The sequence below is a fragment of the Ornithodoros turicata genome, chromosome 4, assembly GCF_037126465.1.
Source record: "Ornithodoros turicata isolate Travis chromosome 4, ASM3712646v1, whole genome shotgun sequence".
In the NCBI taxonomy this organism is placed as follows: domain Eukaryota; kingdom Metazoa; phylum Arthropoda; class Arachnida; order Ixodida; family Argasidae; genus Ornithodoros; species Ornithodoros turicata.
In genome coordinates, this window is record NC_088204.1 from 76,852,197 (window position 1) to 76,879,023 (window position 26,827).

Consider the following 26,827-nt stretch of genomic DNA (forward strand, 5'->3'; position numbering starts at 1 on the left):
ATTTTCTTCCGGCTTCACAAATAAAAACATGCACAGTCGAAACTCGTTAACCAGACCACGGCCGTTCCCGCGGATTTTCGTCATAAAGCGAATTGTCATATAACGAACACCGCGTGCAACGTATCGTACCATGCCCTTTCTGTAAGCCTTGAAAAGTAGAAAATTACGTAAGCTGGTAACAGAACACGAATGGTGAGCCATTTTAAAACAATGTATAACAATTTATTTATTTATGTGACAAAGTATGATAAATACATTTGCTTAGTGCAGTTCCTAATCTGACGTGTATCCGCTTCCTCATTCCGGCAGTCAGCTGTGTTCGTTTGCGCTGCTTGTCAGTCATATGGTCATATGACCAAGGACACCAAGTCACCACGAAAGCGGACTTCCGCTTTGGTCGTTACAGGTCAGGGTAACCTGACCAACAGTCAAGGGGCGGATCTAGAATTTTCCCGAATTGGGGGGGGAGGGGGGGGGGGCTCCTCTATGGACAAGTGCCACGTGCATGCTGGGATTGGTCCAATGAACACTATGTTCAAGTCTGGAATTGAAGGGGTCCGGACCCCTAACCCCCACCCCCCTAGATCCGCGCCTGCAACAGTCATAGTAACGAGGGTAAAGTACACGTGTTCGCCCCTAATTGTGCTGATATTACCTGTCATTGTCATATAAACGAAATGTCATATTAACGAAAAAGAGTCACATGCGGAGGCCATTGGGAGGAAATGGTCATGAAGCGGGGATGTCGTACTAACGAGTTAACTAAAATTATGTCAACAGTACCTTTCGTAACAGAGTTAGATCAGCCGAGGCTTGGGATCACCAAGGTCGCGGCTATACCGAAGTTGACACGATTCTACAGCAACTTTTCGGTTGGTGGTCCCACGGTGTAGTGAGATTTCTGTGAAATCTCGCTCACTCTTCAAGTTTCCGGCTGCTTTATTTGAATTTAAGAGAAGTCCATTTTTAAACACCTTACATTTTATTATAAGTTACTCATTCTGCTTGGTTACTTCGAACTTCCGTTTTACTTTCTGCGAGTTAACAGTTTCTTTTGTTTCGTTACTTACTGTTCCGTTATCCAGTTGTGGTAACGAGGACCTCCGTTTCACTCTCAGCTACACGCCGCAGACCATCGAACTAGAGCACAAGCTTCGTCCCTTCATCCCGGATTTCATCCCAGCTGTCGGAGACATCGACGCCTTCATCAAAGTTCCGCCTCCGAACGATGCCTCCGACAGCCTTGGCCTCACCGTTCTGGACGAACCCTGTGCCAAGCAGTCCGACCCCACCGTACTGGACCTCCAGCTCCGAGCGCTGTCCAAGGAAACTACGACGAAGACCACTGTACCTTCTCGTCGAATACCTTTTAGTCACGTGATCAGGGTCGCGTTCTGCTTCTACTTTCAGGTGGTGAAGAGTTTGGCGAACGCCGAGAAACAAACTAAGGCAATCGATGCGTGGATCGAAAGTATTGGTAACCTGCACCGCTCCAAGCCGCCGCCTACCGTCCATTATGCAAGGTATGTTGTCTTTCTTCCGAGACCTGCCAACGTCCCTAGTTTTATGGAGAGCTGCGGGCAGTGTGATGGCCCATGCTCAGCCACCAGCGAATAGAGCACGCGCTCATGCTGAAGACTGGGAAGTGCTGGGGTCGAGTCCCACCAACATGTGCTACATGAGACTTTGCCCCAGTTCTACGGAAGACTTTCTAGCCGACGACTTTCTGTCGACAGCGAATGTCAGTTAACGATGAAGTCGGTCCAGGACCTGTATACGAGTCTCCCATTCCTTCCCGCTACTGTCTGCATCACCTCTTCGTCTATACACAGCTCATAGCCACAGTCGTTTCGCGGTGATGTAACACGGAACAAAAATCGGCAATACAGTTCATGTAAGATTAATTAAGAAGAAGGCACTGGCTTGTTGGTATAGATGGGCACTATAGGAGTCACTATACACACCGAGACCGCCGCAGGACACACCATTAAGGCACGTTAGATGACGTCAAGCGAGGAGCTCATGCAGGGCCAATGGCTGTTTTGAGGTTTTTTTTTTTTTTTTTTTTTTGCGCAGTAACAGTATCCCGCACATCGAAAATATTGTGCATGGTGGGTCCTGGAAGACTGCTCGATGAATGAAATGGCTTCCTGGCACGTTAAATATTCCTTCCTCGATCCTTTGATCTCCCTAGAGTCATCTTCTAGGCTCATAAGTTATATTTCAGCATTATTTAAAGGAAAAATGACTTTTAACTGTTTCTCGTCGCTTCGTCTAGGAACATGCCCGACATTGAAACCTTGATGCAGGAATGGCCGCCAGAGTTTGAAGCACTCTTGAAGAATGTATGTTACTTTGTGCACGCACCAGGTTAGCGACGGAACAAAAAATTTAAGTAAATTTCAACTTCAGGTCGGTTTGCCGTCAGCGGAACTAGATTGCAGCTTAGAAGACTACGTCACTATGATCTGTGGTAAGCACGTCGTCTTGAACCGTACACTCTGTACAGCTGAAGAATCGTTACAGTGTTGCTAGACATACCGGTGTACAAGTCCAAAGTACAATCTCTTCACGTCCTCTTCACCTTGTACGCAGAGTTCAAGAATTCACAGGTAATCTTGTAGACAATGTCACTGGAGCTTACTGGAACAATGCCATCTGGCCTGTGCGAGATAAATGGTCAGTGCGACATTGTAGAAGGGGGAGCTACTGCGCACGGGCCGGTGTAAAACCGAAAGGAATAGGAGGACATGGCTAGCGCCATTACCTCCACTCAGGGTGTCCCTTGGACAGGACGGCGCGTCTAAGCAACTATAGTACCGCTTGGAGCATACTCAACAACAACGCGGTTTCAGCAGCCGGAGCTGGAGCAGAGCATCATTATCATCCACCATGCCACAGAGCATGCCACCGATGCCACCTTGGAGGAAGGAAAATAAGGAGGGAGTGTGACGTCATTTTGCACGATTCCGGAAGTTTGGGTGAGGAGAAGCAACTGGGACAAATAATTCTCCTCTCCCAGCTCTCTAGCATCTCGCCGGGCGCCACAAAACGCCATCCACGCCGGCAGCTGCCCCAGTTTGTTTGTCCCAGTTGTGGCGAAGTCTCACCGCAGATTGGCTGCCTCCAGTCACCTGATCGATATGACGTCCTCATGATGCGTACTATATGTCGTCACTTCCACTACACTTTTGTGATTCGGAAAGAAACGGTCGTGCTCCCTCCTTATTTTCCTTCCTCCATGGATGCCACCCTTGCGGCGCTTGGGAAAGATGAACCATGGAGGTAAGAAACTAAGGAGGGGGCTATAAGATCGGAGGGCCGTGGGACCACTCTAGCGGTCGCTCCCAATACCACGCCCATCTCGTTGCCCGGTCACGTGATCCCCACATGTTTCCCCCCACATGTTTCGGCGTTATGGCGGTCTGCGCGGAGAATTTGAAGTTTAGAAAAACTCATCTTCAGTCTTACCTTCAAGGAGTCCATTCGCACAATACTTTGAAGGTTATGGGTTGTTTCAACATTTGCCGCGTGATAAATCACAGCAAAAGTTGAGCAAAACAGAAGAGAAGCCAGGCAATGTCACGATGACGTACGTACGTCTTCTAGCGATTTAGTGATCCATTGCTTCCATACTGAGATGAACTATCTTGTGTTTCAACGGGTGTGATAACTTCTAACTCCAAAGATGTTATGAAAGCGGAAACAAGTTATTCGGCCGCAGCTCGTCTCTGTATTCAGGTAAGATACGCCGCGGACATGGGGGACGCCATGTTTTATGACGTCTTGCCGTGACGTTTATGGGTCACGTGTGTGGGCAACTAACCACAATGCCATGCGCGGGGCACAGCACGCTCGCTTGCATTGGGAGAGGCGCTTATGGCATCTCCTTAGTTTCTTACTTCCATGAGATGAACGGAGAGAGAACCTGAGCAACCCTTGACAGGGGGGGGGCGCTGTGGACAAGTGCCACGTTGCATGCTGGGATTGGTCCACTGAACCCTATGTTCAAGTCTGGAATTGAGGGGGGGTCTGGACCCCCTAGATCCGTGCCTGGGGACGGCACACAACGCACGACTCATCTCGCATGAGTCGTGTGTCGTCCCTCTGTGTGCCCAGACTCAGGCTTTTACATTATGGAGTCCTTCGGCTGTTTTCGTTTATTCAAATCGTGCGCGTCAGAGTCGTGACGCATGACCATGCACGAGAGTCATCGTAGGTCATCAACCCCACCGACCCGCATCGAGAGGAGAGTCGCTGAGGAGTCGACTCGCGAGCACCGGAGCTGAACGGGAGCCATCGCCAGGGGGACGGCGTCACAGGAGCTGCATTTTTTGCCCACCAGGTGACGGCTCCCTCGACTCTTTGAGTTGCTCGAGTCCAATAAACGAACGCAACGCGATGAAGTGGGCCATAGAAATCTTCAGGAGCGCCGTATAGGAGTGTTGGCGAGTATACATCAGAGACGTTGCTCCATATTTGCAATTCTTGCGCCGTTGCGCGAAAAAGGGGGCGCGATTTTGTTGGGAGTGCGCGGCGGACCCGCCCATGAACTATTGTGACGTTGTAACAATCGGTGGATGCGAGTGCTTCTGGATCAGATACACACCCCTATAACAGGTGTGGCGTAACCCAGACTTCTCTCTCCCTTCCTGCTCTAGCTCTTCTCCAGCTCCGGCTGACGAAACTGCGTTATTGTTAAGTTTGTTTCGAGATGTACCATGTCACGTAGCAGCTGGCTTCCTGAGCCTAGAGTTTCCTTCGGAACCTTGGGATCAGTTGTCTAGTCCAGATGGCGTCGTCCCAGTACACGATCCAGTTAGCATCGGGAGTCAATGAAGATCGCATAAAACTAATAGTCGCCATTATTTTCGCAGCATTTCAAGGCTCTCGCAATGGAGAACAAAGTCGACAACGACTCTGCTCAACATGAAGGGGGTTCTTCGGACAGATTCGTCTTGTAAGCAATGTAACCGAGGTTACGTGGCAACGATCTATATGCGCTATCTGTTGAGGGCTGTTCTGGTTACTGTTCGTAACAAAGGAGGAGTGTATCGCAAGTCGAGTGAGATGCGTTTCTGTATAGATGCAACCGACACGCAATGTGGGCAAAGCAAGTTTTACTGTCATATACACCAGTACACAGCATGTCCACCTGTGCTTCGTAGCTGCCTTGTTTTTTTTTTTTTCTTGCGCGAATAAAATTAGAAAGGAAATGTCACAGATATTCCACTGTTGATGAGAGAGCTCTAAACCAATGAGCAACGAGTATTTATGAATATTTACACGTACGATGATAACTCGCTGGTGCATATACTTTGTCGACATTCGGCAGCCTTCACAGATAGCGGTACGTCGGAAGCGTTTTTTTTTTTTTTCCCTAGTTCCCTGCTTTTCGTGTAAAGCTAAAGTGCGCGGCTTAATTAAATAATGCTCGGACGTTCTTAATGCGTTCGTTTTGCTGCTGGTACAGTCGTGTGCCTTAGACACGTAACTAAGGTACCGTACGAACAACCGCAACAGCCACGTCAGGAGTGGCCTTCCATTGCCCTCTTCTATTCCATTGCCGTGTACAGAAGTTGGCTATATGATAAGACACCGTGGAAACGAAGGAGATTGTGGTCACCCGGAAGTAGTGGGGGAATTCGCTCACTGTCAATAGGGAGTTCCTCCCCTTTTTTTTCATTTGTTCTAATAAGTATAGGGAGTTTTTGGAAACCGTGAGGCTCTCCGATTCCCTTTTCCGTAACGGTATCAGCCAATCAGCTATCGGTGTTGTAGCAATCGGTGATTGGCTGATAGAGATGCGGAAAAAGGAATCGGAGGGTGCTCACGGTTTCCTAAAACTCCCTAATACACCCCCCCCCCCGACACACACACGTGAGCGCCGTCGGACTCCTTTTCCAAATCGCTACCAACCAATCAGCTGTTGCTACGCTGATATCTTATAGACCTCTACCCGAGAAACGTCATCATGACGTTGGTAGACAGACTGAAACCGAAACAAATCGGAAAGGGACGGCTGGGTTCCACGAATGGACACTTGTTCGCTATCTCCTATTGAAAGAAAGGTAGGACCGAAGGTTGCGTCCCTTTCAGGGGCCATCGTAATCCTCTCAAGACATTGACTTTCGGGCGCGACCTTATTCGCCTCTAGCTTTCGAGCGTAGTTCAACTCTACCAAAATGGTGGCGCTATATCTAACACTTTGACGTCAGGGAGAAGTCTATTCGCTTATAGTGATACGGAAAAGGAATCGAAGGGAGCTCACGGATTACAAAAGAGCCCCTTATCGTCAGGGGAGCACCATAATCAGTCCACCCTATGCGCTTTTACCTGATGTCCCTCACCGGCAAACATGCTTTCCGATACCATAACCGATAAGGAAGGTCTCTTGTGCCGGGGACATTATTCTTATCGGCAGTGACGCCATGTATAATATATAGACCCTGAAGTTTTCGGGTTTTATATTTTTCCAAATTCGGGGGGTAGAAATCGGGTCATTAAATTGATGTCGAAAATTCATGCAATTTCGGGCAAAAAAATTACCATCAGACTGAGTTCGGGGAGAAATCGGGCATTGTTGTAGCATAAACGTTCACTGTACCGTTTATCCAGAGTGCCAGAAGTAAGGGGCAGTCGCATATTTTGTGAGAAACTAGTATGTCGATGCCTTGAGGTGCCTAGCCTAGGTGCAGTTTTGCAGGTAGAAATCGGGTTTAACCCTAGATAGGTGAACCTCAATTCGGGGTGCAAATTCGGGGAAAAATCGGGTTTAACCCTAAAACACCAGGGTCTAATAATATAAGTGTTGTGGACACAGCACATGACACAATCACGATCTCAGCAAAGTTCAGCAAGTAGAAGGGCCAACCACGGGGCTTCTGAAACGGGCGACTTTCCTTGACGGTTGATCGAACGTCCGCGATTAGCGCACGAAGTCCTCTTGGAAGCTCTTTTGAATGGAAGAACTGTGTGCAGTCGAAATCCAGCTTGTTTTTACAAGTGACCGTATGCCTTGAGAGCCGAAAGGATGACGTAAAGGAACCAGAGGAAGACGAGGAAGGCGGCACTGGCCACAGCTCCTATCCTGGTGCCTCCCAATTCAGCCTTGCCGAAGAATGGCAGGAACCGCCGCAGAAGAAGGAGAATGATGCAGCTGATAGAGACTGCGCAGTAGATGCCTACGCTGAACCCCAAGGAGTCCTTCGGTACTGGGAACTCTTTGTTCTGGAAAGACAATTTACATATTTTTTTAGTACACATAGGGGGCGTTTCTGGTATAGGTGCCAGCCCTTCGAACACTCTCTTGAGCGCAACGCTCCTTCCCATAATCGCGCCGACATCACGCTGTGTCATCCAATCTGCACACGCCGACTGCAATAAAGCATCCGCGACCAGACGTTTGCGAAATTGCGCGCATTTGGTATGGTACCATCGCTGTCGAAAAACTGAACTGTGAGATTTGATAAATAGACCTCTCCTGTTTGTAAATAAATGGCGTCATAATGTTCGACTGCGCCACCAATTTGGTAGAGTTGAACTACGGTCGAAGCTAGGGGGAGAACAAGGTCGCGCCCGAAAGCCACGGTCTTGAGGGGATTATACGATGGTCCCTGAAAGGGACACGACCTTCGGTCCTACTTTTCTTTCAATAGGAGGCAGCGAACAAGTGCCCATTCGTGGAGCCCAGTCCTCCCCTTCCGAACTGTTTCGGTTTCGTCTGTCTACCAACGTCATGATGACGTTTCTCGGGTAGAGGTCTATGTAGAGGGTTCGATAGCACAAATAATTATATGTGTAGAACGTCACGACAAAGGTCCGTCGTCTTCCATGGCGAGGCGAGATTTTATGTTCTATTGTATCGTTTTGTACTGCGAGGGTGCGAACCAAAGAATGTTTTTCAGGAAGCCGCCCAGCGTGAAATTTTGTAGCCATAACCTGACGGTGAACGAACGCACTGCCGCAGCATTCTGCTATGCGCTCTCCGAGAAAAGGGCGGAGCGCAGTTACACATTTTAGGAGGTGACAGCTCGTCGCATATGTTGTGCCGAAAAGGTTGCAAAGTTCTATCAGCTGCCTCGTTGAAGTCCGCACAACAGATTAACGCAAACCCCAAAAACAAATTTTAGTTGCACTTATCTCCGTTGTACACGCAATGTGCTCAATGACCATTGCACTGTCAATGCTGGGAAAGCAACACTTCCTGAGAGCGCGTTGCTTCTGTGGCTGTAGCAACAGCGCTTACACACATTTTGTACTGCACCTGCAAAAGGGCGGTAACAGGCAAATTTACCATCCTTTTACACCCTTTCGTCAAACGCTATGTTGACTTAGGCGGTAACTATAGAAGTTAGCACCTTTTCACACCCTTTTTTTTTTCTCCTTTGAGTATGTTCAGTATCGATGAACATGGAACAAAGTTTGCTTCTAATCGAAGCGAACCGCGTACTCACCTGACCATACCAGTAGAAAGCAGCGATGACCCACGGAACACCGAGGCCCAGGAAGACGTTAACGGAGTTGCTGCCCGTAACGTTGCCGATGGCGTTGTCGGCGTATTTTTCCGCTCTTGCAGCGCCCTTGGACGCGAACAAGTCTGGAAGCGAAGTACCAAGTGCCACGAAGGTGATGGCTGTCACGGTGTCTTCCAAACCGACGAGACAGCCGAAGATTCCTGCCAGATCGCCAACGATGGCCGTCACCAGTCCGATGGCTCCCAGGGACACGAAGAATGTCAACCATCCGCCCATGAAGCCCGTCGGAGGGATCAGGGCAAATATCACCTGCGCACGTGCAATATACAGTTAGCAGGAGTCGTTAGAAATTAACATTAACGTGGAGCAATACACACAAATTTTCTGCAGCGACAGGCCCCATTAGCCCTTATGAGTCACCACTCAGCAACGCTTCTGAATCTATACAGCATGATTTTGACGCAAGTAGTGTATAGTGACATCCATGTCACCACTGTCATGAGTCATACTCTATAGGAAGACCTAGAGTCACTAAATATGGGTACAGAGTATCGCATTCCTGTTCCGCGTCGGAGCCGCCGTTCGGTGTCCGCGATTGGGTCGATCGTGTCACGTGGTTTCTCCTTCCAAGAACGCGCCGTCCATGTTGAGTTTTCTCCATCCAAAACCGGTTTCCTTCACAAGGGTGACACAAACCCGCCATTGTTGTAACTACCCTCAAGCGGGTGCTTTTGGTAAAACTGCCATCTAGTCCTGGTCGCACGTCATAGAAAACGTCATTTTGAGGTCATGTGACTTTGCTTACATGCCGTTTTGCCGCTTACCGACATATTTTCGCCGTCATAACACCAAAAGATGAACGTATTTTGCCAGCGTAAACTATGCGGTGCTTCTTCCGCAACATGGTAGCCCGTTTCACCTTAGTTTAAGTACATCGCATCGGCTCGGTAAGTCTTAACGCGCGGTCGTCATCACATCTTTGGAAGTTGTCAACAATACGAGGCCTTATGTGCAAAACTACGCGTTTTACTGCGAGATTATCGGATAAAAATAATTACAGTGATCGAAAAACATCCAAAACGTCGTCCAGAAACAACAACCGCATTGTTTACAAACGTTTTGGCCGCCGATCACGGGTGCCGCCATCTTTAAGGTCACGTGTGCCTTGACGTTTGGTGTGACGTGCGACCAGGACCTGTCCAGGATGCATTGCGTTCGCCCAGCACGCTTTCGTCTACGGAGCAATACATTGGATGCCACCCCTGTGGTTTCCTCGGTCGCGAGCTGGCTCGACTGCGCACTGTACTCCGGCGGAGAAGGGGGAGATCGGCGTCCCATTGCTAGGCGACGCAGCCACGCAGGACCCAAAATGGCTGTCTCGCTCGCCGGCGTCGCTACTCTGCTCCCTATTTAGTGACTCTAGGAAGACCAACTGGAAGTCTGCTTCACTGATATAATAAATAATAATTGGGAGTAGATTTAGCTGCACTGCTACGCTATGATAATTAGGAATGGATTTACACGTAATGGTCCACTGCTATCATCGTAGTAAATAATGCCGTTTTCTCTGGACCATCTATTACGCGGCGATGACAACGGACGATGCAGGAGCGGAACTGTTGTTCTCCCAACATGACGAGACCACGTGAAGCCAATAAACTTTCAGCCTTCAGCCAACGAAGCTTCAGCAAGCACCTAGCAGACGGAACTCACCTTCCAACCAAACGTAAAAAAATGCATGACGTAATCGACAGCCGTGGCATTCTCAATGTCTCCACCGTTGACGTTCATGGCGTCCCTCAGTTGCCCCGCCCATGACTCTGAATGTAGCCGGAGCTTGTCCACATTCGTGTTCGTCATCAGCATCAATCGGTTCACAATGTTGTTGAAGTCTGAAAGTATCAACATATTAACGCACATATTAAGGCACAGAACGGTATTAAAGGGACTATGAAACGATTTTTTTCTTCGTTTCGTTCGAAAGAAGACATTTTTCTGAGTCTAGAACCGCAATTTTACTTTCGTCGCCCGAGCGGATTTCTCGGGAGCGAATTTAAACGGAGCGGCGAAGGGAGGACAGCTGGCGCCGCGCCGTGACGAGCTGCCGAGCGGAGACACAACGGGTAACTTGACGCGACCACGGCCGGCTCAGCAACACGTCATCGTGACGTGTTGCCGAGCCGAGGAATCCCGCCAGGAGCATGCGCCATAGGATCCCGCGTATGCGTTCATCGGGAGTGGAAATCTCCATGACAGCAGCTTTCGCGCGATCGGCAGATTTCGGCAGTGGCGGCAGCCACAGCGCGAGCTCGCGGCATTACTTGCCATTGTGCAACACCGGTGACGTAACAGGGAACCGAAGAGCGGTCCGTACAGTTACACCATCGGCAGGGAAATATGCGCGGGAGAGGAGGAACGCGGAAGAGACATTTCCAGCGCGCGCTCCTCGCAGAGTGGAGCGATTTCGTCCGGAAAAATTTGTGGCATATTAGTTTCTGTGCGGGAAGAACAGTTTCCATCGAAAAAAAGTATGGGGGTTCGGGAAATTTCATAGTCCCTTTAAATACACTGCAGTCTCATCGTGTCCCATACCTTCATCGTTGGTGATGGTAACCGTAGTCTTGGTGATCCTTCCCAGAGCGGAACCCGGAGACGGGTCGAAGAGTTCCACTTCAAAATGTTCGTCTTTCTCCGGTTCCAAGTCGTTAACGATGGCGATCTCGATGTTCTTCTCTTGCTCGCCATGTTCGAAGACTAGTTTACCTTCCCCTCCGACAAAGTCTTTGCCGTCGGACGCCGTCTGACTCTTGGTGCGCCAGTGGACGTACGCCACGCCGTCGGTGCCTCGTGTGCGAATGACCGCCACTTGCGCGTAGCCTACGCTCTCTCGCACCAGAAGACCTCTGCGACGAAACTGGAACACGCCGGGATCTATGGGATACAAAAGGAGACGGCGGTCAGAAGTGCAGTGGCCCCCAAAGAGTGGAGACAGCACGTGGTCATGGAGTCCAAGAACTCTCCTTAAAGTTACTAGTGGCAGCTTCCATCTCGTGCATCGCACATCCTATACAGGGTGTCTCAGTTAACTCCCCGGGCTAAATAATTCGCGAACCGGTGCACCAATCGAAGAACTTTCTTTTTTACAAGTATCTGTCCGATACCGCCTACAACCTGCGCACCGTGTGAATGAGTTGGAGACGCTCATTATTTAAATAAACATTCAAATGTGTTTCGTGAACAAACAACTTCTAAAGCGGGGCGACGTGGCCATTAAAATGGCTACTACCCCCTTTTGGTACCTTCAGCGAACACCCTTTTAGAGAAAAATCTGCCACCAAAGCCGGCCATTTGTTGCAGTAATTATTTGGTTTCGGTTTACATGCTTTTGTCTTTGCAAAAAGTTGAGAGGCGTCATTGTTACGGATACGTCAAAACAGCTTTACGTGTTATTACCGCGATGTTTCCAAAGATGAAGTAGCAGGTCCCCCTCGTAGGCGCTGCACAGGTAGGAAAGGTAGGGGATGTCGCCAAACATTTTGGAGGGGGTGTTGGGGGACTGGATAAATCATTGAACCAATCGCAATAAGAATTCAATATCCTGAGCGTCGTGTGTCCCCTACCCATCCCACCGTATCACCTCTCTCTGCTCCCCCTAGCACGGCGACGCCACGCCTAACAGCTGTGTCGTCGAAGCTTTATAAGGACTCGTCGTATCGGCGAAAACAAATATCCGCCTTGGCACCCGGGCAAATGCGATGACGGGCAAGGACCTAGGAGCGTTACAGAAGGACATGACTTATCGACTTGTTTCGTCTACGTATAGTTCCTTGGAATCCACGGAAACGGTGCCACGAACCCTGTTCCTCGGTCGTTACAGCTCTCGTCGGTACATTACCTCTAGACCTGATAGCCGTTCAGAGCCTCTTACCATCGTCGTTGATTATAGTGATTTCCATGACTGCCTTTCGGCCAATGGCCACTTGTGGATTGGTCTGCTCTGGAAGGCAGAGTTTGATGAAGAACGTTTCGTCCGGCTCCCACTGGTTATCTTGCACTATCTGGACGGACACTTTCCTCTGCGCCTCCCCTGGTTGGAAAAGGATGGTTTGCCGCATTTCGATGTAGTCTTCGCCGGCCGTTGCAGTCCCATCTATTGTCTCCACTCTAAGATAAGCACGTTGTGTATGAAGCTACGATCCAATCGATTCACGATACATGTCTTTCGATTGCATATGTTTTTACCTGATTGTCGCGGCTATGTCGGTCTTTCCTCTTCGACGAATGACCACGTCGACCTTCCCAGCTTTCTCGAGGACAGCGCACGCGCTGGCGTTGAACTCTATCACGGCAACGTCCTTCCCGTATATTTCGGGAGAAGGCTTCAACAGCTGGCTCTGCTCAGCTTCTTTAGCAGCCTGAATCATGGGACAATGTGTGTGACAACGTAGGGCGGAAGGAGATTATTCAGAAATCTCACCTTGTCTGATTCGTCTTCTTGAGTAGCAATCCGAAACATCTTTCTGACTTCGTGGTCCATTTTCTACGAGAGAAACGGAAAGCACACGATCACTTCTGGACTGAACATTTTCGGTGCTAGGAGAAAGACAACGGTATACAGTGAACCCTCGTTAATATGACCCCCGATAATCTGACATACGCGCTTTACGACCATACTCTTGGGGGAGCAATGCTGTGAAACCTCTGCAAATCCCCCCGTTAATATGACAATTCCGCATTATGACCAAAATTTTCGGGAACGACCATGGTCATAATAACGAGGGTTCACTGTATTCAACTTTGCAAAGCAATTAGGGACTCAGATGATCAGGCATAATACATAGAGGGTCGCTGGGTGACATATGTCATCAGTGCACTAGGCCACCTATATGTCCTGGACGTCATTAGCTGAGACACGAAATGAGCCGTCTGACCGACTCCCTCAAGGTACTATACTCGGGGGTATGATGCTAGGTGCTGTCATTACACGTGGAATTATAGCTGCCCGTACGTTTTGCAGCTTTTCAGAAATGCTGGGCGTAGTCCTTCGTCCTCCAGTAAGGTCTCGGATGGCTCCTACGCGGTACCACATGCGAGTGTGGTGTTGCTGTTCGGCCAGGCGGGCAGCCGCAAGGCACGCGGCGTCTTCGTCAGTCAGGCCAGGGTGCTTCCGTATTTCCTTAAATAAGAGAAATTGTTGGACTTTACGACGTGAACTTCGCGTTATCACGAGAGAGAAGTGACCAATGCAATGCGTATACAGCGCCTTATTCTGCAGAACCTGATGACACGTGTTAATAGACAGAAATACGAGGGCCTTGCAATGAATAAAGTGTGGTGGCCACTTCCGAAGTCCCCTGCTCGTGGCAGCTCTTCAGACGACTCTACTGCAAAATGCCACTAGCAATGGGTGTCAAGAACAACCAATAGAAAAAGAAACAAAAATACTCCTGTAGATTATATCTAGGGTTCGTGGTTTTCGGCATTTTCCGAAAAATGCCGGAAAACACCCCCCGAATGATTTTTTCAGATTCGGAATATTCCGAAAAAATCCGAATTTCTCGTATCTTGACAGCTGCCATTCTTGGAACCGCAAATGGAAATCCCCTTGGAATCTCCCGTTGTCGACTATCTCTCGAGCGTGGTATTATCTTCGGGCTGTGCCCTGACCTCAGCTCTGTGGTGCGGTCCGTGACCGCCTTTTGGCAGCACACGTACTTAATGACACACCTATCTTTAGTGAATTTACTATTCAGAGCCTTTGTGGTCTGTTGTTGTCCGGTTAAAAAGAGATCACGAGTGTACGGAGCTCCCAAACGGTTTCAAAAGCCGATCGCTCATCCCCTGCCCTAGCCTTCTAGTTCAATATTTGTGTTCTTTATATTCCTCTATCTACTCCCTTCCAGTTACGACTTGGAGTGACCCTTGTTTCCGTTCGTGAGGCACTTCAAGGCACGTCGAGGCACTTCACTGTATGAGGACTTATTATTATTTGTTCTACGAGATGAATCTCGTATGGATGATATAAAGCGCGAGTTTTTCGAATATGCTGTATGCCCTGCCCCTCAGGTGGATATATCTCCCATTCAGTTTTGGACGGCCCGTTCCAGCACATGGCCTTTGTTATCGCAGTGCGCGTTAAGCATACTGGCTATTCCTGTTTCTAGCGCGAATGTTGAGCGCGCGTTCTCTAAACTGCGTGTTATTAATCGCAAGGAGCGAGCCGCTATGACAGATGCGAACATGATGATGTACGCTTGCATCTATTACAACAAGAGGTAGTCTCCTTGTTTGCTGGTTTGGCACAGGCAATAAAAGACATTGTTAATAAAACCATGAATCGATTCACTTCTTTCGGTTCGTTGTTACTTCGCGCGCAAAGTAGGCTTTCCTTCATGCGAAATAAATAGATGCCCGTATTCGGGCATTTATTCTTTGGGCGGAATATAGATGCCGAAAAAATCCGATTTATAGTCCCCCATATAAATGCCGATAAACACCCCCCGAATTGGGTTGAAAATAAATGCCGAAAACCACAAACCCTAATTATATCTTCGTATATTCGTTCTTTCTCAAAAGTGTCACTATAACGTTTTTCTGCACGGCAGGACAAAGTTTACGTAGTTTCAGCTTGATTTCGAAAGGACTTGCCTTGGTTCAGTCGATGCGTACTGCATGGTACCGCTGCATTGCTTACCCTGATAAACTGAAGCAGGTTTTCCCTGTTGAGTTCCCCATTTGGAAAGAACTGTTTCTTATCAGCAGGACCAACTCCATCGATGGCCACTGCCTTGTTGATGTTGTCGCCTGCGCTTTGCAACTCCATTTGTTTCTGCGCACTACGACCTTTCTTCCCAGGGAGCAAGAATCCACGATCAGCTGCATACGCGAGGCCGACCTGTCGATGAAAGTGCCGTGTCAAAGATGTTGCTCTTTGCCTCGTTAGGACAAGAGGCGGTACCAGTAGAGGGAAGAAGAGCAGTGTGACAACTGCTTCCCAAACGTCCACCACTCCTGGCGTGATCCCGACAAGTACGACCAGAAGCCACACATAAGCGAAGACGCTGAAGAACGCCGTCACTCCGAACACCTGCCACGATATTACGTGAGCATGACATTTATGGTGAATGCATGTGGAATAGAACAAAATATACACGGTGTTTCATCTCAAGTGATAAAAAAAACTCTAACTGGCGACGCACTCGCCGGAGGATTGTGTTGACTTTCGGCAATTACCTTCTGGAAACTCTTGCCGCAATTTAGGAAGGCTTTGGACAATTATTAATCGAGGGAAATTTATTATTTTCAATTGAACTTTGAAAATTGCCAAGCGAACCTCACTTTTTCTACAGAAATATGAAATCCTCCACGGATAACGACAGACCCTACACAAACTATGCACAGCATCCCAACAGAAATAGTCGAAAAAATTAGTAAAAATTCCGCTTAAGCCCCGCCTGCTTGATTGTCGCAAACAAGAGCGGACGGAAGGTGCAGAGAGAGGAGGAAGTGTACCCGCCTCTTGTTTTACCTTTCTTTCTCCCGCTTTGACCTTGATGCTGGTGACAGCCGTCTTATCACAAAGAAAAAAAAAACGTCTTATCACTACTGTGCACAAAAGCTTCCAGAAGGAAATTGCCGAAAGTCCCACGGTCCTTCGGCGACTATACGTCCCGATAATTTTTTAATCACGTTACACTCTAAGAAAAAAAGGAGTACTTTTACTCCTTTTGGGGAGTCATTGCATTGCCACAAAAAATAGTCCCTTTCGGGAGTAAATGCACGGGAGTAAATGAATGTCACAGAGTGAAGACCGCATTTCACGCGCTGTCGTAAGAGTCCCAGGTACATAATTGGTGCGCATGCATGAAAATACTTCGAAGCAAACCGTCAACCGTGATATACCGAGTGATATAAAATCTTGCGCCATACTAGGGCACAATTTGCGAAGAAAGATGCGCTAACTGTTTCTTACTCTGTGTGGCTGGAAAATTGCTCCGTTGTGGGAGTTATACAGCCTTATGCCCTTCAAATTGACCAAGGGCACATATTTACGGTGACTGTTGCATTCAGGAGACCATTCGTGAAGTTTAGTGACAATTTGCAGTCCTGGGGAGTAAATGTCGGGACTAAATGTTGGGTTAGGGGAGTAAAATGGGGAGTAATTGCAGACTAGGGGAGTAGAAGCTGCAATTACTCCCCGTTTTACTCCTTTTTTTCTTAGAGTGTAGGTGAAACACCCTGTATGATGGTGCAGCATAAGGCTGAACGCCTGTCGGAAGTTGTCGAATGCTGCTAACTGGACCCTAATGGTGTAATCCGTACGTCATTGTGAAAAATATCCAATAACGTTCACACACAGCGACATATATACCTTAATCATTCGTATGCTCCTGGTCTCCCCTGGAGGAATGGCTGTGATGCAGACAGCTGTGATGACCAGCAGGTTGAATGCCGCTGAACCAACAATCGTTCCGGGTCCCAAGTCACCCGCAGTGAAACTGTCAACGTATTAGCAGAGGTTTTACGGCCTATCATTCGTGGCATAACGAGAGTTTTGATCGTTCTATATATAGATACCCGTTTCCGATGATCTCAATGCAAGCCAGCAGGATCTCCGGTGCACTGGACCCCAGTGCCATGAGTGTAAGGTTGGCCACCGTCTCGTTCCATACTTTCACCTCGATCACGTCAGGTTCCGCACCGGCAACCTGCAGCACACCATGAATGTGATGTAGAGGAACACTGGTCCCTTATTACGACACCTATATAATATCATGGCCTGGTACTAGACGCTTGAGTACACTGCCTGTAGCGCAACATAGTTGTAGCCTATTGGTGTTTTGAACGCCCGTTAAAGAACATCGTGGAAAAGAAAATTAAAGTAAGTCAAGCATAGTCAAGTCTGGTACATATCAAGTTCGGCGTCGAGAAAGGCTTAGTTCAATGAAGCGCACGATGTCGAAGGGCAGACTGACAGAAGAAACCAACGAGAAAAGGTGATGCCTCCTCCAGGGGGTGAAGTGGTAGGGGGTGCATGACAGATAGAATAGCATAGATGCATTCCAGCGCCCATATATCAATTAAAATGACGTTCAAGTCTACTTTCGATGCGCTGTAGTCAGTGGTGCGCAAGACAGGAAACCCTAAGAGGTCCGACTTCGCGTCCTGGAGCCGGTAAGAGCGATTCCAGTGTGGAACAGTGTGCGACTGCCTTCGTTACATCTTTCTAACGAAGTTACAACGTTACAACAACGTTACAACAACGTTACAGCTTTGTTACAACAACGTTACAACTTCGTTACAACTTTGTATCTTTGATTTGATGTTGGAAATATATTACGATAAATCTGCGCCAAAGTTAAGCCATTCACGCGGCTTCAGACGATCGGGTATAGATGCACCGACCAAGAGCCATAAATTCAAGGACTTGCGTTTATGTTGATTCGAGTAACTTCTGGAAATAATACGTATATATATATCCAGTGAATCAATCTTGATTTCTCCACGGCTTATGAACCTCGTCTATCAGTTTATCCACACACTGTTCGATAAGAGACTGTGGAAGTTCCCCTGCCCAGCTGAAGGTATATCTGCGCGCGTGGATGCTTCACACGTCCAACCCTGCGTAGAGTGACGTCGTATGCGGCAAACTCGCTCGGCTAGCTCAAGTAAGGAGCTATGGCAATACACGTCCCTGAAAGGTTGCCAGCGACGCCGCGGCTGTAGCAGAGGTTTTCCTCAGACGCTTTCAGACATATGTCGGCACAGTTCCCCTAGAAGTCGGCCCAGGACGCACATTTCCCCAGGGCGTCAGTCGTGACGTTGCCCACATACGTGAGGCCGACAACGGCAAGCCCTTTCACCATCACCATCACCACCAGAGGTGGATATAGACCCACGAAAACGCGCACTGTGGTGGCAGTCGCTCGTTTGTGTACCTTCATTATATCTGATCCAGGTCCCTTTAATGTTTTTTCGTTTTGGTCTCTCCATGTGTTCAACATGGACTCGATTACAGCCTAATATTCAATGTGAGGACGTGGCTTAGTGAGACCTGGGCTGAAAGTGTGATGCGTCGCGTCTTGGAGGTGATCTTCTCGATGGCGCACATGAAGACATCGGCGACGATGGCGATGCCCAAAAAGCAGTAGATGAGGGCCACCAGGTAGATGAAGGCACGAACGCCGACGTCCCATTGGCTCTCGTCCAGGAAGGGCAACAGGAGACCGTCTTGGCACGTCCTGGCCTCGTACGTCTTGTTGCTGTCCATCGCAGCACCTATAATAACGAAGAGGGTCAGCTTCAAATTTATGCACAAGACACGTCTTCATGCGATTCCTCGGGAACACACGTCTTTTAGCACTACGTGAGACTTCCACTACCACTTCATTTTGCTTCCAGGGCATCCGTTCTTCAAATATCCTTAGTTTATGTTCATCTCATGCTCATTGTCGGTATCCTTTTGTTTCAAACGAATATACAGGGTGTCTTCTTTTAGGTGCCACAGATTTTTTATTAAAAATCTACGAGAGCCCCAGATATGCCGTTTGGACGTCTAATATACCTGGCCTGGTGGACATCTTTCCAAGCCGGTCGCATCAGTGTTCGATGACTAATTCACTAAAATTAGATAATTAACATATTAATTAACGAGTTTTTGGGAAAACTGAGATAGCAGGATTAACGACCGTCGTAGTCGAAAGCTATTCCAGCTTTCGGCGATTTCGAAATGTTTCTGTGCTTCGAGTTATGAGCAGTTTTTGTTCGCTATACAAATGCGCCGAAACCGAAAATGCGCGCCTCAAGAGAGCATCATCGACGTCTACTCCAATCATCTCCATCGCTCGAAATCACGTGGCCTTGTGACGTGGAATGAGCGCTGCCCTAGCTCCCTGCGTTCCCAGTCGCCGCGGTTTCGGTTTCGGCTCATCTGCTTATCGAAATGCGGGGATGGGTGTTTTAGCGCACGCGCGTGTTTCTGGATTTCTTATGGCGAATTCGCGTGGTCATTTCTGAGCAACTTTTTTTGCCAGATCTCGAGCAGTCATGTTCGCTTGGTCAAAATGAAGCAAATCTCGCATGTTCGCGTGGCGCTTTCCGAGCGCTCGGAATTTGCTACCTAGCACTTTTTTGCCCGGTCTCAAAACGATCGAGCAGCAGATTGCTCAACTGTATCCGGTGTCGTCACATCCGCACTGCAACGGTGGCGAGTGCCCTCATTGGCCCGCATGTTGAAATCACGTGGTTTAGCAGACGACAGAACTCGAAGACTTGCGACCGCGACGCCCCTAGCGTGATCCAAGTACCTAAAACCGCCCGCTAGATTCCTAGCAATTATGTTCGGGTGGCAACGGTCACGTAATCCAGCTCGGTCGCCGACCTAGCAATTTCCGAGCGCTCGGCCGTTTTGCTACGAAATGACCACCCGAATTCGCTATTAGAGGTTAAATGGCTTTCAACGAGGACAGTCTCTGATTCTGCTACCTCGCCAGGCTTTTGCACGAAACCCCCTAATTAAAGAGTTCATTAGTGAATTTTACTTAATCAGTCATCTTGTAGTTGCATACTTTCTTCGAGAGGCTGTCCGACATCTGTCCTGGTGTCATAGATTTTTAATAAAAAATCTGTGGCACCTAAAATTAATGCACTAGAAAAGACACACTGTATAGTGGATAGTAGAGAGCCCCGCTCTGCCACGATCACTGCCCTCTACACTACTGCACATATACGTGTACTTTTATATCTGACGGCTATATACTATCTACATTTTTTTAATGCGAAAGAATCACGGCGTGGCCTGTCTGTAGCCACGGCGTGGCGCGCATGCGCGGTGAGCGGAGAGGGAAGGAGAGGGCGCGTGGGAGCGCGACGCGGCGTCGGCAAGTTCAGACGTGTCTGTGTGGGAACACCATGGGTTATGAACGCTGTGCGGAGGAGCGGTGGCGAAAGAACGCAGAGGCTGCGAGACGGCGCCGCCAAGCTGAATCGGAGGAAGCCCGAAAGGCTCGTTGGGCTGCGGATGCTGTCTTGCGTTAGCGTTGTGTTGGGTCTTGTGAAGGGTTGTGTGGCGTTATGAATTTTTATTCGTTACAGACGTTCTGTAAGAAAGCAGCAGAATATGTGAAGTATTTGTGGTTGGTTAAAATGGCCAAGCGAATATCCTCTCGAAGAGAGTGCTCGTACTAGATGACTAATTACCTAAAATTCATTAATTAGCTTGTGACGGCTGTGGTAGACGACGACAACGACCGCGGCGGGCAGTACGATCACGCGCGCCAGCGCACCACAAGCATAACCAGTTCCATCGATGCCCGCCCGGACAGCGGCCACGCTATCAGGTCCTCCAGAAGATTCCATCATCGATCGGGACTCGTGAGGAAGACCATCGTCCTCTACAAAGAGATGGAAGTGAGAGTGGCAAACAATCCTCGTTGAAAGCATTTCTTCAACAGCAGTCTTTCTCAACGGAAGCATTCCTCCGTGGTCGTCACCCCGTCTCGGCGTGGAGTGCCATCACCGTAACGGTTGTACGCAGTACCCATAACAACGTGCTGCTGGTGGTGGTGATAGGGCTCGCCGTTGTCGGCCTCACAGAGGTGGGCAACGTTACGACTGACGCCCTGGGGGAATGTACGTCCTGGGCAGACTTCTAAGGAGACTGTGCCGACATATGTGTGAAAGCGTCTGAGGAAAACCCAGGAAAAACCCCAGACAGCACAATCGGCACCGGGATTGGAACCCGGGTACCCTAAAGGTCTCGACGTGACACGGCTAGCACGTTAACCACTGAGCCACAAAGTGGTTGACCTGGCTAGTAGATCAGCACCCGCTCCAATCATCTTCATCGCTCCAAAGCACGTGACCCTCTGACGCGGAATAAGTCCTCCCTGCACTATACTGATGCGCGTAGTTTCGGTTTTGGCTCATTTGGCTTTGGCTTCATTTGGCTTCGGTTTTGGCTCATTTGCATAGCAAAATTCGGCGATGGATATTTCAACGCACAGTCTCGTTTCAGGATTCTTTTTTTTTTCGACAGCAACTTCAAGAAAACAGCATCTATATCACAATCGGCCTGTTACAAACTGAAGAGTTGACGGCGGTGAAAGAAGGAGGACAGAGACGGTGGGTGAACGTCGTCTCGACCCGGCCCACTTCATACACGAACGCGATCTGGACGTCGTGTACGTTTGTAACGCGAAGTATGATACGCGAAGAACGCGAAGCGTTCATTTCTGCTCGGGCTATCGACATCCGATCTTCCGCACGGCTTCCGATTTCCAACTTTGTTATAGAACAAACGGACATATCCGTTTGACTGCACGTGTTATGAAGGGCTGTCTGCCCATGCACATACGGCCTGCGACTAGGGTTGCCACCTTTCGCAGTGAAAAATACCGGCTGAGGGAGAGGAGGTTGAATAGAGGGAAAGGAGGAAAGGCTCGTGGAAAATGGAAAGTGGGTGAGGGATGGACGAGCACACGCATAGAGAGAGAGAGCGTGCTCGCTCAAGACAATACGAGGAAACATATGTTCCTGTGTGGTGCTGTATCATTGATGCTAGAAATAACAATGATAATAATAATAACAATGAATAATAATAAGAATGAATAACTAGGAAAACGACTGGTGACTGCGGAGCTGGGTCTGTGTTCCAGATTTATTCAAGCTGTAGTGCAATGTTGAAGAGAAAATCCCGTAAAAGCCCTTATGAAAGGTCTTGAGCCACAAGTACCGGCAAAAGGCTGCCGGTATCACCTTCCTACCGGCAACCGGCAGAGCGCCCAAATAACCGGCCGTGCCGGTATAATACCGGCCTGGTGGCAACCCTACCTGCGACGCGCGTCCAGAAGCGTAAGATAATAACCAAGAGCAAAGAAACCGTCACTCCACCCAAACAAAAGAATCAAAGGAGAAAAAGTGAGCGTCCCACAGAGGCCCACCTGTCTTCCACCGGTTTCCCCTCCAGTCTAACATTCGCTGTCGTTACGCAATGTGAAGCCCACTCCTTTTTGGTTTGCCGGCAGCAGGGAGTAACGCCTTTGACCCGGATTCTCTCATCTGGCGGTTTCGTTTTATTATCCTTATTTTTTTTTTTTTTCCACGGAAGACCCCATTCCTGGCTTGCACGCTTCGCTGTCAAAGCCTTCCACGTTGACGGAGACACGGCTCAAGCAAGTTCAGCAGCCCGTGGAGGGACGCCGCTGCAGCTGTCTCGAAAGCGGTTGCGTTTTGAAGTTTCAGGATACGAAGCTTGTTTGGGTGACTGCTGTCCTTGTGTTGCGGTGCGCCAAGTCGTTACGGGTGACAATACTTATGAATGGAGAGTGGACATGCGGAAAACATGACACAAGCAACTCAGTGGCCTAATATGCCTCGTAGTGTTTTCCGTGTGGTCACGCTCGGGCCTTTTAAAGGCATCTCCACCTATATTCTCAAGCCAGATCGCCTGTGAAGTTTTATGCTTTCGCGCGTTATGCTACCTTTTTACAGAAAGGGAGAATGGACATGAGCAGAGACAGACACAACTCGGGCGATGGTGAAAAGTTCTTGGCTCGGCTCAACTGATATAACGCGATCTCATCACGTGGTGAGGCTCCCGTGACGTCTTCGCCCTGGCAAAGACTCCCGTTCGAAAATTCGAGGAGTTAACACTACAGGTGCTCGAGAGTCTACTTCCAGCGACTCCTATCTCGGTGCGAGTCGGTGACGTAGTCGATGTCGACGACGGCGATGAGTCGATACGGCGACGTAGTCGTGACGTAGTCGATGACACTCGCACACGTCACGACTCCGACTCGCGCGAGGTCAATAAACGAACACAACCCAGAGATCACTTTATTTACTCCTCAGTAAGACACCGTCCTACCGGTGTCCTTGGACCTTCGTTTCGTCTATCGCGCCTCACCGGAGTTGAAAGAAGGAAGTCACTGAAAAGATTAGCCAGCTGTATAGCACTCGATCGAGCCCACGTCTTCTGGATTGCCGGTCCTGGGCTCTACCAATTGAGCTAAGCTAACACACCTTCCCCGCGACTTCCAAGGGTGCGTCATATATGAAGGGACCAGAACCCAAACGGAAGTTTTGTTCCGTTTGGGTTCTGGTCCCTTTTGTTCCCTTTTGTTGTTAAAAGTTTCGTTCCAGTGGTGTTCCTGGGGATATCCTTTCCCAGAAATTCGGATCTCCCTGGGAGACAGACACACTTTTCCGACAGACGTCCCTCACATCTCCGGGTAGCCACGGTTTGGACTTCCCACAAATATCCGTCGTTTGTCCTCACAGTTAGTTACACGGAGATGCCGGGACGTTTAACGGACTTACATGCGTATGTGTTCATGACCCTGTATTTTCGTATTATTATTGATACTGTTTATTGAGCTATACTGTGTACTGCGTAAGTGGACAGATTCCTACTACGCGTTTTTTTCTGCCATTTTGTTTCAGCTTCGGCCACTGCATCTTCCTTTTTCAGTTGCTCCTCTTTGTTTATTTCTACTATTTCTGTTACAGACAATGAGCATAAAGTTTTAAAAGGCAAAAAAAAAAGCTCTTAGAACCATGAACTTAGAAAGGCAGTGGCGTACCTTTCCAAATCGAAAACAGATACTATATATTGCTCGTCTCGCGAGCTTCCACAAAATCGAGAGTCCTGTTTGCCTGCGAGTCAAATTAAAGGGTGAGATGTTTAATGCGATTGCGTATACTGATAACACTGGACTGAGGAACTGCTTGGTGTATTAACTCACTCCAACGATAACGTCTGTGTTTCTTACTGCTTTTGATTTGAGGCATTTAGCTGGTTCGGCGAAAGTCGAACTCACGACGCGACACACCTTGCCATGTTTCTCTCTTGCCTCTAACAATTCTCCCTGCAACATCCCATCAGGGACCCTATTCGGACAATTCTTCAAACGGCCGTTACGGTACATCCTGCGGATGTACAGTTAGGGACGTCCATTCGTGTAGTCCCAGAGATGTCCATCTGATATTCATTTCAGGACATGGACGTTGGGATCTATTTCGAACGTCCGCAGGAGATAGTGTTCTGTCCGGGAAGAAGTGGGTTCGAATCCTACAGCTGGCTAACCTTTTCAGTGACTTCCTTCGTTCGTTATCCTTAGAAATTTGAGGCTTGTGTGTTGTGTTGTCCTTTCTTCTGTGTTCCAGCCTCAGAACATAAATTTCCAGCGTGTTCTACACCATCCCCACCATCTACACCATCCTACACCATCTTTAGCTCCCTTCTGCTCAGCAGTCTCAGCTATATAATGGCCATGAGACGGCCGACCAGCCCACTTTTTTTTAAATCTTTTTATTCCAGTTTCACTTAGTCTGGCGCATTGTGTATCCTGCGCAATCAGCCCTTCTTCAAGAATCTGAGTCAGGACCGTTGGAGGCCACGCGGCCATTGTTCCTTCTTATAGGACAATCGAAACACACTCCTTGGTAGCTTTCCCATTGTGTGGGATCCAAAGTAGCGCGAGACGAACGAAGAAAATAATTATACGGGAGTGTCGCTTTCTATTAAAACGACGTCAAGTACAAAGATTTTTGCTCAACGGCGAATGAAGATTCGTTGCATACATCAGGAATACGGTCAATGCAATGAATGTCCATACGATGTTGAAATGCACGTATTGACGGTATAAATGCATTCAGCGCACGTCGTATTCCTCACGTGGTGTTGTTTGTACTTCGCGATCTTTCTCTTGAGGCTGAAAAGGAAAATAAAAAAACAAAGCGCACTTCGTTGAAAACAGGAACAGCTAGCTCTGTCAAGTGGAATGAGGAAGAGCGTCTTATCTAATCTTAGTCTTATCTAATTCACTAATTAGGCGCAGTGACAAATATTTACTTATTTCAGACAAATATACTACCGACATCCTAAACATAGTAGATATACCGACGGTAACGACACAGGAGTGCTTTGGTCGGTTCCATTGTGGAGCGCGTCGTCTGCTTTGAAATCGTGGTGCATGTTAATCGGGATACCCCACATAAATCCATTCACTGTATCTATTATTCCCGGTATGAAATAAATGCATTCACCGCACGAATACATTAGCTACATACGCGTAGCGAATACCCAAAAAAAGGAAGCAAAAACTGGATGAATGCACTGCTCTTCTCCGACCTATATATTTGCAAGGAGAACGGGAGCGCGACCGGTGACCGTGAGACACAGTTTTTGCTTCTTTTACGACTTTCTGGTCAAGTCTATAAGCTTTGAAATGTCTGCTCCATATAATCTTCATGCCTGCGGATATTCCCGCCGAACTCCGCGAGTGCTGTCTTTGTGTGAAGTTGTCCGCACAGACGGAGACGTTCTGCGTGCGTTTTTGCGTCATGTCTCACTGAATGGTGTCTTCTGCAAACATTTTAACGAGTATAGACGCCACACTTCAAACGTTATTTTACTTTTTCTTCTTAATGTATTCCACGTTTGCACCGCGTTGCAACTGCGGCTAGAAGCGGACACAACAGAAAGGATTGGAAGAGAGACAGAGAGGATGCTAGTATTCGTCTTGGGTGGACTTCGTTGAGAACGGTGTCGATGTACACGGAAACTGTGCCGGAAAACATGCATGAAACATCAAGGATTCGAACCTACTACTTCCCTGCGCACCACATATACCATAGAAAGCTGGCTCGGACCAACTTCGGAGCTGACGGCGTCCTTGATAATGGATGCCGCCATTTTTTCTGCTTGTCGTGAGTAAGTAGACAATGCATCGTGCTCGTCCTCCGAATGCACGCTTGCCTAGACCACGAAGTGCGCCGACAATTATCGTGGTCTTCGTGAGTCGGCATCATAACACGAAGTCTAATCGACTCGTTCTGTGCGTTTGTTATCCAATCCAATCCGTTCGGGTGCAGGTTGGTAAATATATATTCATGCTACAACCGACATACACAAAACTGGTACGTCCGTTTTGTTTAGTATGCCACCAAACTGGGACACAAAAGAAAGTGTTTCGGCACAACATGTTTATTTTAGTCCTCCTGCTGCATTGGTATCCCAACCTTCTTCTTCGACGAATAACTGGATGGTTTCTGGTAGTACTGGTACCCGAACTATGTGGTCCCCCTGGTGAGCACCTGCACCAATCAATGGCGAATATCTGCTCCTTGATGTCCCATCGTCCCACAAACAGGCCGGTCTAAGTATCAATGCATCCAACGTGATATCCTAGTTATCCTTGCGACGTACCGCAAGGATCTTTCTTGATACGTGTATCCAATGCGATGCAATATCCTTGATACACTGTGAACTATATACAATTGAGAAACGGAAAGCCACAGAGTCTGCGCGTCTGCGGAAAAACAATAAAAAAAAACAATCATCGACGATC

General features: G+C 48.4%; 2 protein-coding genes across 2 annotated transcripts in view; one reads left to right on the forward strand and one right to left on the reverse strand.

Moving 5' to 3' along the window:
• Positions 1–5,327, forward strand: part of LOC135391951 (intraflagellar transport protein 46 homolog) — a 6,690-nt gene extending 1,363 nt beyond the window's left edge. Inside the window, exons 4-9 of the mRNA XM_064622533.1 lie at positions 1,119–1,347; positions 1,411–1,523; positions 2,279–2,345; positions 2,413–2,473; positions 2,527–2,612; positions 4,878–5,327. Of these exons, the coding sequence (XP_064478603.1) occupies positions 1,119–1,347; positions 1,411–1,523; positions 2,279–2,345; positions 2,413–2,473; positions 2,527–2,612; positions 4,878–4,964 (643 nt within the window). The 3' untranslated portion in view covers positions 4,965–5,327. The remainder of the gene's footprint in view (positions 1–1,118; positions 1,348–1,410; positions 1,524–2,278; positions 2,346–2,412; positions 2,474–2,526; positions 2,613–4,877) is intronic.
• The window catches only part of LOC135391949 (sodium/calcium exchanger Calx-like), a 26,526-nt gene continuing 4,802 nt past the window's right edge, over positions 5,104–26,827 (reverse strand). The window contains exons 2-14 of the mRNA XM_064622531.1: positions 18,532–18,755; positions 17,055–17,185; positions 16,849–16,975; positions 15,436–15,564; positions 15,172–15,372; positions 13,486–13,653; positions 12,955–13,017; positions 12,720–12,892; positions 12,406–12,641; positions 11,070–11,408; positions 10,191–10,369; positions 8,457–8,786; positions 5,104–7,230 (exon numbers count right to left, since the gene is read on the reverse strand). Coding sequence (XP_064478601.1) covers positions 7,000–7,230; positions 8,457–8,786; positions 10,191–10,369; positions 11,070–11,408; positions 12,406–12,641; positions 12,720–12,892; positions 12,955–13,017; positions 13,486–13,653; positions 15,172–15,372; positions 15,436–15,564; positions 16,849–16,975; positions 17,055–17,185; positions 18,532–18,747 — 2,523 coding nt within the window. The 5' untranslated portion in view covers positions 18,748–18,755 and the 3' untranslated portion in view covers positions 5,104–6,999. The remainder of the gene's footprint in view (positions 7,231–8,456; positions 8,787–10,190; positions 10,370–11,069; positions 11,409–12,405; positions 12,642–12,719; positions 12,893–12,954; positions 13,018–13,485; positions 13,654–15,171; positions 15,373–15,435; positions 15,565–16,848; positions 16,976–17,054; positions 17,186–18,531; positions 18,756–26,827) is intronic.